The 14,384-nt window shown below is 39.2% G+C and overlaps 1 protein-coding gene across 3 annotated transcripts in view; it reads left to right on the top strand.

Moving 5' to 3' along the window:
- Positions 1-14,384, top strand: part of LOC106959213 (ATP-binding cassette sub-family A member 1-like) — a 31,533-nt gene that overhangs the window by 8,263 nt on the left and 8,886 nt on the right. For all 3 annotated transcript variants that reach the window (XM_015051618.1, XM_015051619.1, XM_015051617.1), the window contains exons 6-16: positions 1,850-1,971; positions 4,047-4,238; positions 5,425-5,514; positions 10,295-10,538; positions 10,621-10,760; positions 10,844-10,960; positions 11,759-11,953; positions 13,172-13,377; positions 13,473-13,649; positions 13,745-13,967; positions 14,066-14,287. In XM_015051618.1, the coding sequence (XP_014907104.1) occupies positions 1,850-1,971; positions 4,047-4,238; positions 5,425-5,514; positions 10,295-10,538; positions 10,621-10,760; positions 10,844-10,960; positions 11,759-11,953; positions 13,172-13,377; positions 13,473-13,649; positions 13,745-13,967; positions 14,066-14,287 (1,928 nt within the window). The remainder of the gene's footprint in view (positions 1-1,849; positions 1,972-4,046; positions 4,239-5,424; positions 5,515-10,294; positions 10,539-10,620; positions 10,761-10,843; positions 10,961-11,758; positions 11,954-13,171; positions 13,378-13,472; positions 13,650-13,744; positions 13,968-14,065; positions 14,288-14,384) is intronic.

The raw sequence follows: 14,384 nt of genomic DNA, 5'->3' as shown, positions 1-14,384 counted from the left end.
CCTTAAAGAGATAAATGAATCTTTCATTACAGAAGCATAACCTCACACAATTTATATGTAAAATAAAGCCGTTAAACTGAAAACGTTAGTCTGTAAAAAAAAATTCCCCGATGACTCTCCTAGTGATTCCTATGAAATACAAGTACCTGAAATGTTTATATATATATATATATTTTTTGTTACCAGGGTATAACTACAACATTCTACTATTCAAAATGGGAAGTACAAGAGAACATGCAATTTAATTAAGACTGATATGTGTTAATGTTGTTAGCTGCAAGAAAGAAGCTACTTACCAAGGCTTGGAGCAAAAACTGAAATATTTTAAAATCTCCAAATCTGAGGCAAGAGTTAAAGAAAGAGCTTGTTTAGTTACTGAGCATTGTGTGAAGGATGGTACAAATTGTCCACAGCTAACATCACTGTCTTCAGTGCTAAATTATGCTTCATCAGTGAACTTCAGTGTTTTTTTTTAATTATTCATTTTACACATATTTACAAAGTCGCCAGTAGATGTGGAGTGCACTGTGTGGAAATAAAGTGGGAATTTTTTTTTTTATTTTTATTTTTTAATTTCATCAGAATTATGGTGACGTGATCTCCTGAGTAATCGTGTATTTCACTGGGAGTTGCAGCTTCCCAGTGGGACGTCGATTAGGCTCCATTAAAGCTCCCTGACTGTTAACCGCTGAGGGTTTAAGTCATTAATACTCACACAGAGCTGGCAGAGGCACACAGGGGCACATGAACAGCTATATTGGGAGAAGAAATCTGATGCCAAAATATTGACGATGCTTAATCTTAAATCAGAAATTTCAAAGGACCCACACACTTCAGGACAATTTTTTTTCAGTCACATGTCTCTTGAAAACACTCTGTTCTCTTTCACTTCCTCCCTTGGGTGTTTCAGTCAAAGTCAAGTGTTTCCTGTGGCTGTTGGTTTAGATGTCATTTGATCTGTATGCACCAAAGAACAACATGGAGAACCATAAGCAGTGGAGTTGGGAGACGCATATGATTTAAAGAAAAAAAACATGATTTAAAGCTAAAATATAAAATTTAATTTCATACAGTACTACAGAACATCAGAAAAGGAAGCATAAGGGTAGCAACATCTTCTTCTTTTGCGAAACTGTTGTTTATGATAAATGGCTGTTAAAAAAATCTGTTCCTCTTTTTTGTTTACAATTCTCCAAACTGTCTTCATAAACCACAAAAAGAAAAAAAAATCACTAGAGGGGAAAATAAAAAGAAAATGGCTTCCTCAAGAAACGCTGAATGTAAGAAAAGTTAGTGAGGAAGCCAGTTTGAGACAGAAGGGATAAAGTATTTGGACTTAAGTTGGACGCCCCGCAGTAACCTCTGCAGAATTCAGCGCTCAGTAGAAGCGGGAACACTCTGTATTTTTGTGTGCTTGTGTGCATCTCTGGTACCGCTCAGCTGACTCGAGCCGGTTTCAGGAAGGGTCCGGCTTCTTGGGAATGCAGCAAAGCACAAAGAGCTTTCACACTGCGGGGAAGATGAATTGTGTGTGTATTTGGAGACCCAAATAGTATTCAAATGCTTGAAGTGGTTCGTAATCATAAGATAAAGTCAGGGATTCATTTCATATGTTGGCTCATTGTTGATGTGTTACTCCCCATTTCATTTTGCAACTTTGAATCCCTCCCCCGAAACATTTGGACAAACATTCTGCATTGTTGAATCTGGCAACTCCCTTTTATGAAATACCAATAATATTTCACTGAGCACATTTCTTTGCAACTTAAAAATGTTTGCAGCAAGACGATTTTTAAATCTGAAAGTTTAACTCAATCACCTATGCAATTTTGTTTCCTCTCCTCCCCAGGATTCAAGCTGAAAGACTTCTTGAGAGACGACGAAACGCTTTCTCACTTTCTACACCACAACGCATCGCTCTCTCATCACACGTTGAAGCAAATTTTGGAGGCTGACGTCAATTTGGAGAAGGTAAAATATTAGGATTGTTGCAGATAAATCACAGCGGTTGTGCATAAATCTAATGACCTTGGCTTTGCAGTATCTGTTGAACTAAAGGATTCAGCCAGAGCACAGCTAAGCCCTTAATACCCGGGGGGATGGAAGTACATTGGGTTGGGGTTGGATGGATGGATGTACAAGCTACTGAGCAGTAGTCCCTCTCCCATTTGTTTTTTTTTTCCTGTATGTTTATCATTATTTTTGATATGATTTTTCCCCCTACATCTAATTTTCTGTTTTTCCCTTAGCTGAAAAGATAAACTGTTTTTTCTTCAGCGTCCATTTCTTCTTGTTGCGTGTTAAAAGGAAATTCTTTAAACCTATCCTCTTCCATCCATATGAGCTATATCTGAATAAATCGAACCACGTTCTCTGACCGATTCTCCGGCCCTTCCTTCGCCTCTGCTCTGTGGCTGCAGTCACATGATTGCTTCGTCTTTCATCCCTCCTCCCTCCTAGTTCCCCTCATGTGCAGACAGAGGCTGTAAATCAAAAACACGTTACACCATCTGATTCTACACAAACCACCCCCTCTGCTCCTGCTGCCCCTTCTACCAGGCGCTCATTGATCACAGACGGGAACGTCTCATAGATCACGTAGCTCGCCAGGAACATCGCTCCACCGTAGGAATGACAATTATGAGACTGTTCACATTGCTGTACCCGTTTCTGTTGACATATAATGTAATATAATAATATAATATTTTATTCTGCAGCAAAAAGGTGAACACACACAGCCGACGTTGCATTTCCCGAAGGAAAACGTGTTTTGAATTCTCTGTCAATTAGTATGATTCCCAATCCTCCCAACCGGATTTAAGCCCTGATGTTTTTTCCTGTGAACAGATTAACAGCTGTGTTATGTGTGTGTTTGTGCAATTGTGTGTGGTGTGCGCGCATGTGTTATGTTGTCTAATAGATGGGATAGCACAGAGCGGTCAAGGACGTTTAGAGACAGGCGAAGGGAGCTTCTCTTGCTCACAAACACACACATCTTGACTCTGTCGCCAAAAAAAAAAAGAGCCTGTGTTCCCTGTAGGTTCCAGAAAAGGACATTTTGTTACTTCACCTTTCTGCGATTTCTCCTACTAGAACATAACACTTTTCTTTTCTCCAGAGCAGGGGGGAGATAAACAGTAACAAAACAAATTATGATGAAATTGGTTTCTTGGAAGTCTGAGTACATTGTTTGTCCCAGTATTTATATTACCAGTCCTTACTTCTTTGCTGTTTTCTGCTGGTTTTCTTCAGTCTGTTCAATCCACTGACTTTTTTTTCCTATTAGTGAAAGACAATCTCCAAGTAAGCTGCCTAGTGAAGCAAACATTTTGATGCAACATTGCTTTCTAAAACGTGACAAAATGTTATATTAAATGTTTAATATTTGTGTCTCTGAAATGTAAATTGAAATAGTAGCTGACTGTAGGCCTAGTTTAAAACTATAAGTAAGAATTTTCTGGAAAATCAACCTGACTCGCATTAGACAGATTGTCATGTTTTATGGTCAGTTTTTCTTTCTGTTTTGCTATTTAGTTGTAAAACCATAACTATTTAAAATAAAAAAATAAAAACTACTCTCTTTTAAACAAGCTTCCAGGCCGAGGTGTCCCTGGTGACATCACATTAGTCAGCTGATCAGAGTTTGAGTGCCTCCATTTGCATTTTTCATAATTTGTTTCATATTTGAAAATGTTTTAATCACAATTCTTAATAAAAATGTGTTTTGTTTGCATTTTATAAATAGATGGAACATTGTCCAAGTCATTTTTGAGAAATTGTCTTGAATATCTGGGAAATTTCTCAACAATAAACCATAGAGAGACCATTTGTAGATTATTTTGGCAGACTGGACTGGAATTTAAAACTTCAATTTGTGTCTTAAAATCTCCAAAATGCATTGTATTTTGTGGAATCAAGCAGTTTTTTTGTTACTAGGTGAAAAAACATGAGTTTGTGTTGTTAGGCTTTATTTGTATATTTTAAGAGGAATACATTGGACTACTTTTGACCTTTTGAGTTTAAATAGCTTTGTTTCTGTATTTCAGGTGCTCACGAAAGGTTTTGGATTCCATCTCAGAGATCTTTGCAACGCGACACCGCTGGAGGAGTTTGTCCACATTGCAGACCGTAACGTGTCCCACTTGACTCAGGAGATCATCTGCAAATCACCCAGTGACTGGCTAAACAAGGCTCAGAACCATTTCCTCTCCAATTTGGACTTTCTGAAACCAATTTGGGTGAGTGATGAATTTTTTTGAGTTATTTTCAGTTTGAATTTTGACATCCTGATAAAACCATTTTTTTCCCCTGTTGATAATTATGAGTATTTATTCCAACAGCCAATAGTTTAATCATTTTGGTTGGTGCATTAATTTGTTTTTTGTACTTCAGAGTGTTATCATTATAAAGAATTGGTTCAAATAAAAAAAAATACTCCTGACATCTAGATGTTTGTCTTGTATAAGCAATGTTTTCTTTACAAGAATTTCCTCCCTTTCCTGTTTGGTGTTGACTCTCCTCTGTTCACAAACGGTCTCCCCCTTCCCATAAACTTTTGACCTGTATACAAATCATTATGAGGAAGGATGGCAAAAGGTGAACAAAACAAGTTTGATGTTCAGAACTTAAAAGCAACAACAAAAAGTCAAGAATTTCGTCAAAAGTCAACATAAAACATAGTGATGTTCAATATGGTTTGTTCTATCAGGTTTCTTATTATTTCAGCATAGAGAAAAAAAACATGCCTTGTTGATGACATGCGAACAAGCACTGACTATATAGGATATGATTCCCAGAAAACAAACTTTGTCCTCAAAACTGAGAACAAACTTTGCGAAACCCTTTTGATGCAATCGTGGACAATCTTTTCAACATGTGCAAAAAATGTTGTATGAGGGCAAGAACTCTTGCAACACTCCCAAATTTTCTCCCATCTCTTCCCTGATTGTGAGAATCTGTAACAGGGAGGAGGAGAGAAAATATAGATTAGAAGTAAGACAAAGGCGAACAAGTCGGGGAGAGAAAGTTGAGAGTTCACTGGAGTATTGTTGGTTTTTTCCTAGAAGGCTGTTCTCTTTTCATTGACACCTGTGCTTTATCAAATGTCCGACATTCCAGCACCCTGCAGCCTAGAGTGATAGGTGAGAGCTCTCAATCACACATTCAAACACCGGCGTACCCAGACCGCACAGAAAAAAAAGAAGAGCTCAAATCCCCTTAAACATCTTCTTCCTTGCCTCCCTGTCTTTATGATTTTCATTATCACAACCTTCAGTTTTTCTCACTTCTTACAATTTCGTGACACTTTATCTTGTCTAATCGAACAAACAAGGAAAAACTTCTCTGGAGAATTTTGTAGTAAAAGAAAGAAAGAAGTCATTATTTAAGAAAGATGAACTGAAAACTGTTCATTGTCTTTGGCAGAAGGATGTGAGTTCAGACCCCAAAGCTGTCCAAGACGTCTCAGCTGCGACCAACAGCCTCCTGGAGAGCCTTGGCGTGCTTGGCGTTGAGGTAAATGAACCGCTGACACGGACAGAGAGCACCACCCACACAGTACCACATGCAAACACGACATCCAAATTATTTGTATCCAAAGTTCAGTTGTCATGTTTGTAACTGAAATCAATTCCTAACCACACAGATAAACTGTCAGAATTCAACCAAAGGTAATGGTGTAGCAATTTGTATGCACTGCATTTGGGTAGATTTGGTCAATATTTCTGAGTAGGAACAATGTAAAGGCCAAAAGACACGCAAGTTCGTTTATCCAACCAATTCCGTGCCCCACCGCAAACAATTTTTATGATCATTTTGATATTCTGGTTTGTAATTTATATAACTGAAATAGTGAAAAACTTGTTAAATATAGTCCAACAAAGTCAAATGTCAATCTTTTGCCTCACAACCACAGCTAAGATGTCCCCTTCATATGCAATGGCTGCCTCAAATATTGGCTTTACAATTAGCCTTGTCTCTAAGCTAGCAGACCTCTAACACAGAAACTTTACCACATGACTTCCAGAAGATACTAACTATACCATATTGAGATATTTATTGTCAAAACAACTATCAAAACCTTATACCTCACCGCATAATAAAAGAAATGAGACAACCAGAAGCAACATCTGACATTTTTCACACTGCTTGAGCAAAAATTAAACCCAAAATATGGTTAATATTAGTAACACCCTCTTACATCAAGAGTTAACCTGACAGAGAACCATCTACAACTGGAAATATGTCTTTTGTTCTTCAATAAAAGTAACCGGAGTACATGAGACTTGACCCAGTGAAAGTGTACCATCACTGATGCTGCACGTAGCAGAAAACCATGAAGAGCCACATGTCTGACCCCAGCTAGTGTAACTGAGTCTGCAGTGTTGGAGTGCAATGAGAAATCAGAGATGCAGCAATTGGTTGAGCATGCTCACCAAACGCAACACAACCCCCTTTTCTCTCAAGCTCAGGCTCTGCTGATCTGACAAAACATAAAGACCCAGCTGTCTGTGTGTGTGCGTGCGTGTGTGTGTGTGTGCATGTGCATGCGTGTGTGTATGTTGAGGCTTCCTGTCTAAGCAGCTGACAGATCCCTAAAGAACCGCTCTTTTCTTCCTTTACCAGTGAAAATGTTGCAACTTTGAGTCAGAATTTCCTTTTTCCTCTTTGCACAATATTTAATTCCTCTTTTTGATTGGAACAGCGTAAAGGTGAAGCTTTTGACATCATTGTTAGAATAATTTGAAAATTTAAAGGTCTATGTTTTCCACAACTAAATAGCTGTTCTGTGGGCACAGTGCGGTATACTTGGTTACAATGACAGAGCAGCTGTCATCAGCTGATATGCAAGCAATGGCATGTTGTTGCTAACAAAATGCAGGGGACCAATCTAATTTGTGGTGTGTGCTTTGGTCCAAGGTTTTTAAATTATTTGTAAAGTAAACTACAGCCTTACTGTAGTTGCAGAATGTTTTGTTGTTGTTTTTTCAGAACTAGATCTTTCACACATTTGGACATGAGCGAAAGAGAATGTTAAAAATATAAAATTATGGGATTATTTTCTTTTCATATTTTAGGAAAGCTGTCAGAATAAACAGGATAGGAATAACAAAGATGTCATGCCACATATTCAGTTCAGTGTTTTTTTAGATACACAACATGATTAAAATCATAGGAAGCATCCTACATAATTCTGGCACATTTAGATTTGCAGTCATAATATCTAAATAATGTCCTTAGCTGATTTATATGTGACTTTTCACAATTCTACCAACAATGTTATTGAGAACAATTAAAAATGTTTGATTAAAGACTTTTTGAGTCCTTTTTTAAGATCATCATTCTTGAAATTTACGACTTGCAACTCTAACCAAAGAGATTATTATAAATCTTTTTAACACCGTGATGAAGTCCTGGTGTATAAACATAATACTCAACACAACATAGATCAAATCCAGTATCAAACTGGTTGCTTTCTTGTGGTCATGCGTGTGTGTGTGTATTGAAAGGGCTACGTGTGAGAACTTCATTTGAGTCATCAGGTGGACATTTTCCAGCCAGTCAGCCCCTAATACAGCAGTAGAAAGGGAATCAGTGTTCAGTTTTTCTGCTGACCATTATTTTGCTTCCCTCACTGCTCTTCTTATCAAAACAACCTCAGATAGCCTCATTTGCCATTCCTGGTGGAAAAAAACAAAATTTCCTCTACACCGCATTCTTTGCAGTTTTATTCAATTTCCAGCAAAAATCAAGCCAAAAAAAAGTCTTGCATTCTCCAAAACACATCAAAAGTTAACTTAATATACTCTGATTTCTTGGAAAAATGTGTTCAGTATCTGTTATGCTTGTTAAAATTTCATTGTGTGATCAGCCTTTGAGAAGCTCTTGTCTACATAGCTGTGTGCTGGAGTGGAAACTTGAACTTTAATAACCTCACAGAGGCTGTGAGCTGAGGTTACTCTGGGACAATTCTGTTCTTCTGCCTATCTGCATCCCAGTTTTATTTTCCATGTGCGTGCAGTTCAGGACATCTACATTCTTGTATAGAGCAGGTATTGCTCATCGAGCCACCTCGCCAAGTTAGCGTGGGAGTTTGTCTTGAAGGGAATGACAAAATGATCTACTTCCCAAGAAAAACGCTCATTCTCACAGACCTACATACACAGTTTTGGCGTCCAAATTCACCTACATGCACATGGTGATATAAAGACGTGTCACTCAGAAGGTTGCACTTTGTTTGTGTGAGAAAGGTTGTCACGAAGAGGATGTTGGTACTCTTAAGTGGAACGACAAATGTAAGCATCTGCCACAACACACAGAAAACCTCATGAGCAGCGAGTGTAAAATAGCATGCAGCATTTGTACACACACACACACACACACACACACACACTCACGCCATGCACTATTTCAGATGAAACTGCAGGAAACGAGGTTACCCTGATGTAGCTGCAGACTCAGCTGCAAGGTAAACCGGGTTTAAACAGTAACAGAGAGACTGGCTCTCACTTTCTCAAGTTTTGAATATCTGTTTTAAGTGCCATGGGAAAAAATAGACCCATAAATATATGAATATGTAAGCAGCACTGTTTTCTGTTATGCAACAACCAGGAAACACTGGATGTTTGCATATCATCTTGGCCATATGTGCCTGTGCGTGCATGTGTTTCTTTGTCTGCGAGTGCAGAGTTGTGAATAAATGTCAGGATAATAGCGCTCTACTTGTGGAGCCAGCAGAGGTTTGCCTGTTGGGAGAAATGACCGAGAGTAACCTCTCTTTGTTCTCAACCCTCCCTCTGGTTTCACCTCCTGCTTCTAACACAGCCACTTTATTTCTTTCTTTTACTCTTTCCTCTTTCTTTTTTCTCTTTCCTCTGTTTTTTTTCTTTCTCTCTTTCCTCTCTCACTCTATTTCTTTCTTTCTTTCTTTCTTATCGGGTATAGTTCTTACCCCTCCATCCTTCCACCCATACTTGTTAAATGGGTGAGATCTCCCTGTTATTCATCCTTCTTTCATTCCTTTCTTGTCACGAGTTGAATCCCTGATTGCATGTTTAGTTGAACCACTAGGAAACATAGTTAAACCTGTGCTGACTTATCACTTGACCTACGGTAACCTTGCTGTGCGGTGAACCCGGTGATGTCAGAACTCATATGACTGCTGAGTGCTGACGGTATAAAACCCCGCTTCCCATTTCTCACACTGAAGAAAACCAAAATGTGACAAAAACTCAAATTGCTCTCCATTGGAGACAAACACAACTACAGAGTTTATGCCAATTTCAGACAAAGACTGCAATTCAGACATAAGTTCTTTTCACGCATTATCAAGAAATCCCCGAACAAAGAGGAGGGCTGTGTGCTGTTTTGTTCCAAGCATCAGGATTCTTTCCAGTTTTTAACGCGCATATTTCTGCCTCTGCGTTGGCCTACAAGTATCAGTTTGTGAGTTGTTGATTTGCTGCAGAGCAACAACATTGTTGCTGTGGCATAAACACTCGGCATGATGGCTGTTTCTGATGAAAGACACTGTGCTGACTCGCATTACGTGTTATCTAAGCTCTTCCCTTAAAAGCAGCGCAGACCCTCTCTCACACACGCACGCTCGGAGGACTGGGAGCAGCAGTTAAATTTATCTTAGTCAGGCAGACGGTCAAGTGTTAAGTGTCTCCACCCCTCAGAGCTGCGCTTCTCTACATGTATCGAATGTACACGCACTGTACGCATGACGACTGTTTTAAATCGAGCTGTGGCAAACGAGAACCTGCCAGATGTGGATTTTTATGTCTCGCATCTTGACTGTCAGCTTCAGTACAGGAGAAACTGAGACTTTTGAGGTTTCCTGAAGGTGTGAAAAAAGGTGTGAAAAACTGGGGGAAACTGAAACCGTAAGCACAGAGAAAAAAATAAAACAGTGAGATAATCTTTTTTTATGCCCAAAGGGACTAATTTTGGGCATAATTTTTGACTAAAATCATCTATTTTTAAAAACATTGGAAAAAAACAACTCACAGATATTGAAAAAAGCAAACTTTGAGTGTTCTATCAGTTGTCCATATAACTCTATGGGGTGCAAAGACTGACCAGAAAAATATCTGATCCCTGAATTTCCAACTGGTCGGTCACCAATAAGCTCCAATTGTGTTGAAAATGACCAACTTATAATCACAAGTAAAATACAGCACAAGTAAAAACATGACTAAACTATGCTTTCTAAGTGAATCCATCCAGTTTAATATTTGGAATTAGCTTTACTCTCTCCCTAAGCTTAATGTTTGCGTCTCTCTCTCGACAGCTTGCCAGCATGAAGAGCTGGAAAGACATGAGGAAGGAGATCCTGTACCTGACTGCAAACTCAACAGGTTCTCCGAAGCAGATGTACCAGGCCGTGTCACGTATCGTTTGCGGACATCCAGAGGGAGGCGGCCTGAAGATCAAATCCCTCAACTGGTATGAAGACAACAATTACAAGGCTCTGTTCGGACACCACGGCAACGACAGCGACAGTGAGCCCATCTCCACCTATGACAACTCTTCAAGTAAGCATCCTGGTATTTGTTTTAAATATAAAATAGTTGTTTTTGTTCAATACTCAAACTGCGGTTTGTGTTTCTCTTTTAGCTCCTTACTGTAACAACCTAATGAAGAACCTGGAGTCCAGCCCCATTTCCAGGATGATCTGGAGAGCCCTCAAACCTCTTCTGATGGGGAAGATCCTGTACACCCCAGACACTCCAGCAACACAGAGGATCATCCACGAGGTACAACAGATCCCTCACAGTAAAGCTCATTATCAGAATACCTCCAGTAAGAAAAAGTTGACCTAAAAGCTTTAATTTTGCAGGTCAACAAGACCTTCCAGGAGCTGGGGGTGCTGAGAGATCTGGGCGGCATGTGGGAAGAAATGAAACCTAAATTTTGGAGCTTCATGGAGAACAGCGACGAGATGGACTTGGTCAGGGTGAGTATGTACACTGACATCATTTTTGTAGACAAAACATGGCTGTGTTCCTAGTGTTCCTTTCTGTTCAGCCCCAAATAAAATTCAGGCAACTTGAGGGCATGTATGTAATTATTTATCCTGAGTTTGTTTTCTTTTTGGGTCACTTTCAAGTTCTAGGGCAGCAAGGAAAGATGGATAATAATAAAAAAAAATAATACAACCAATCCTAAAAACAGACATGTTCCAAGTACAAAATCAAACCCTGCATTCTCTGAACACATTAATATCAGAGAGTCAACCACACAGAGCTATTGCTCCACTTCCTCAGTTTAGATGAGCAGCTTTTAGTGGGCATAGAGCTCATAATGTGGTTGTTTTATTGATGGGAACTTTTACCCAATTTTCGCCGCCTTCTTTCCTTAACAAACTGCTTAAACACCACCTCCATCTAGTGGTGTATGCTTGTAAAGTACCTTGTACATTTTTCTAGGAGTTAAAGATAAACTTCTATTATTTTTGTTTTTGTCCGTAACGTATTTACTGTAGAAGCCCCCACCCCTGGGGTACTTTATTTAACATTCAAACAAAGATGTTTTCTCAATAAAAAAACAAAAAAGATGAACTTGTGAAAAATACTTTTTTATTATATTTATCAGAACAACATGTATCAGAACAATTCACTTGCAACTGGTAGAAAATAGAGCACAAAGCAGCTGCTCTCTGAAACCAGAAGGAATGCAGTAACCATTCAGAGGTTTTCCTTTTTTACACAGTTGCTAGACATAAATCATCTAAACTATTCTGTTTTTCTTCCAGTCCCTGCTCCAAAGCAACACCGGCGCCGCTTTCCTGGACGCTCAGCTCAGTGAGACCGAGTGGAGTGTGTCCGATGTGGCGGACTTCCTCACAAAAGTCTCAGAGGACCGCAGGCCTTCAGGGTCAGCTTACACATGGAGAGACGCGTTCAATGAAACCGACCGTGCCATAAAGACTATTTCACAGTTCATGGAGGTTAGTGACTTATGGATTTTATTTTACTTTTCCACTGCAAGGCAACAAAACAGAAATCTAGACCATTAAACTACATTTTTACATAATCTTGTTTTTTTACCCCCAGGGTTTAAATGGGAAATTATATTACTGTTAGTTTAAGATCCTGTCAGTAAATCAGAGATTCATGACTCTTGAAGTAGTCTGAAAAACTTTCTCTGTCTTTGGATAAAACCAATAAGAAAACCAACGACTGGGGAAAAGGGCGTTAAATGCCGATTATGTTTTTAGGTCATCTCCCTGTAAAATCGTCATTAATTTTTCCAACTATTTTGCTTGACCTCAAATACCAGCACAGCTGTTAATACAAACCTTGAAATTAAATGTTCTTCTGCTTCACATGCTTCATCAAACTCAAAGCCATGTGATCTGTATCACTTAAATAAAACAAGGTCAGCCATAAATCCTCCCACTGTTAGTCAGCGCTTATTCTCTGTACTTGTTTTGGTCTCAGGAAAGTTCTTTAAATATCTGCTTCCACCTTCATAATGATCTGATTTCTATTATTTCTTTTCATGTCATGTTTGATCACGTATATTTTAAGTTATTAGTCTTCCATTTCCTTCTAACACTGTAGATTAAAAACAAATATAATCAGTTATGTATCCATTTCCAACTTTTACAACCTCTGACTAATGTTCCACTCCAAACAACCCAGTGACCTACTGACTTTCTTTAAGGAGATCCTATAATCTATATATACGGTCGTTTGTTGCAGTAAAATCAATATTACAGCTCATAAAACTTCACCCTTTAGTGGTTTCTATGCTGTATTTATCTGAATTTGCTCTTCTGAATGTTTAATGTTTATGAAAGTTGGAATGAAGAAATGTGGTAAAATTCAGCTCATGTTAGATAAACAAATGAAGGGTTGATCTGTGGGAGGGCTGAACAGATCAGGTAAAAAATTCTGTGGTTACTCTGTTTTAAACTCAGAATGAACTTTGTGAACTGTAAAAGGTTCATAAACTGTTTTATCATTAAGAAGATAACTCAACAAAATAGGTTAAACAGTAATAACAGTAAATCACATAACAGTTAATTGGACCTCTTATAGTTTTATTGGCACAACAATATAACAATAAAAATTCTGAATCACTGCAGCAACATTTTCTCATTATATCCTTTCCCTACTTGCCTGATTTCTTCGGCTCGTTTTCTAACTCCCTCTTCTTTTAGTGTGTGAACTTGGACAAACTGGAGTCGGTCCCCAACGAGGAACGCCTGGTCAACAAGTCCATGGGTCTTCTGGATAACCAGAAGTTCTGGGCGGGAATCGTGTTTCCCGACATCGCTCCCAATAGCACCGACCTGCCGCCCAACATCAACTACAAAATCCGCATGGACATCGATAACGTGGAGAGGACCAACAAGATCAAAGACGGGTGAGTGGCGACGGGAAATATATATTTTTTTTTTTAATCTTAGATTGTTTGTTTGTTTGACAGTTTTCACATTTACTTCCTTCGTCACTTTGCAGATACTGGGATCCTGGTCCCAGAGCAGACCCCTTTGAGGACCTGCGCTACGTCTGGGGCGGATTTTCTTACCTGCAGGACGTCATTGAGCAAGGAATCATCCGAGCCATCACTGGTATTGAGGAGAAGACGGGCATTTACATCCAGCAGATGCCCTACCCTTGCTACGTTGATGATATGTAAGTGATTGTACTAAAAAAAAACTTTTCATCTACAAAGATCTGGCAGGATTGTACCTTAAACATTTCACTCCCTTTTTTTTTTTTTCTTTCAGATTCCTGCGAGTTATGAGCCGGTCGATGCCTCTGTTCATGACGTTAGCTTGGATGTACTCTGTGGCCATCATCATCAAAGGCGTGGTGTATGAGAAGGAGGCGCGGCTGAAGGAGACCATGAGGATCATGGGACTGAACAACGGCACCCTGTGGCTGAGCTGGTTCATCAGCAGTTTAATCCCCCTGCTGATCAGCGCCGGCTTACTGGTGATGTTGCTGAAGGTGTGTGTTGATGAAGACAAGCACATGCATTATTTCTATCATTTAAAATAGTGGAAAACGTGAGATTATTATTATTTTTTTTTTTACTCTTTTCTCAGATGGGAAACCTTTTGCCGTACAGCGACTCAGGCGTTGTGTTTCTTTTCCTGGGATCCTTCGGTGTTGTAACCATCATGCAGTGTTTTCTGATCAGCACTCTGTTTTCTCGTGCCAACCTGGCGGCGGCCTGCGGAGGAATAATATACTTCACCCTCTACCTGCCCTACGTTCTGTGTGTTGCTTGGCAGGATTACGTGGGATTTGGAGCAAAACTTGTAGTGGTGAGTGAGATAGATTTCATTACACCTGAATAAACGCAGTCCCATGCGTTTCAGTGATACCACTGGTAAGGACATGTAAAAAATAAATTAATATTTT

The sequence above is a fragment of the Poecilia latipinna genome, unplaced genomic scaffold (assembly GCF_001443285.1).
Source record: "Poecilia latipinna isolate Pla-1442-1.1 unplaced genomic scaffold, P_latipinna-1.0 Scaffold1056, whole genome shotgun sequence".
Classification (NCBI taxonomy): Eukaryota; Metazoa; Chordata; class Actinopteri; order Cyprinodontiformes; family Poeciliidae; genus Poecilia; species Poecilia latipinna.
This window is presented reverse-complemented; position numbering and strand designations above follow the sequence as displayed.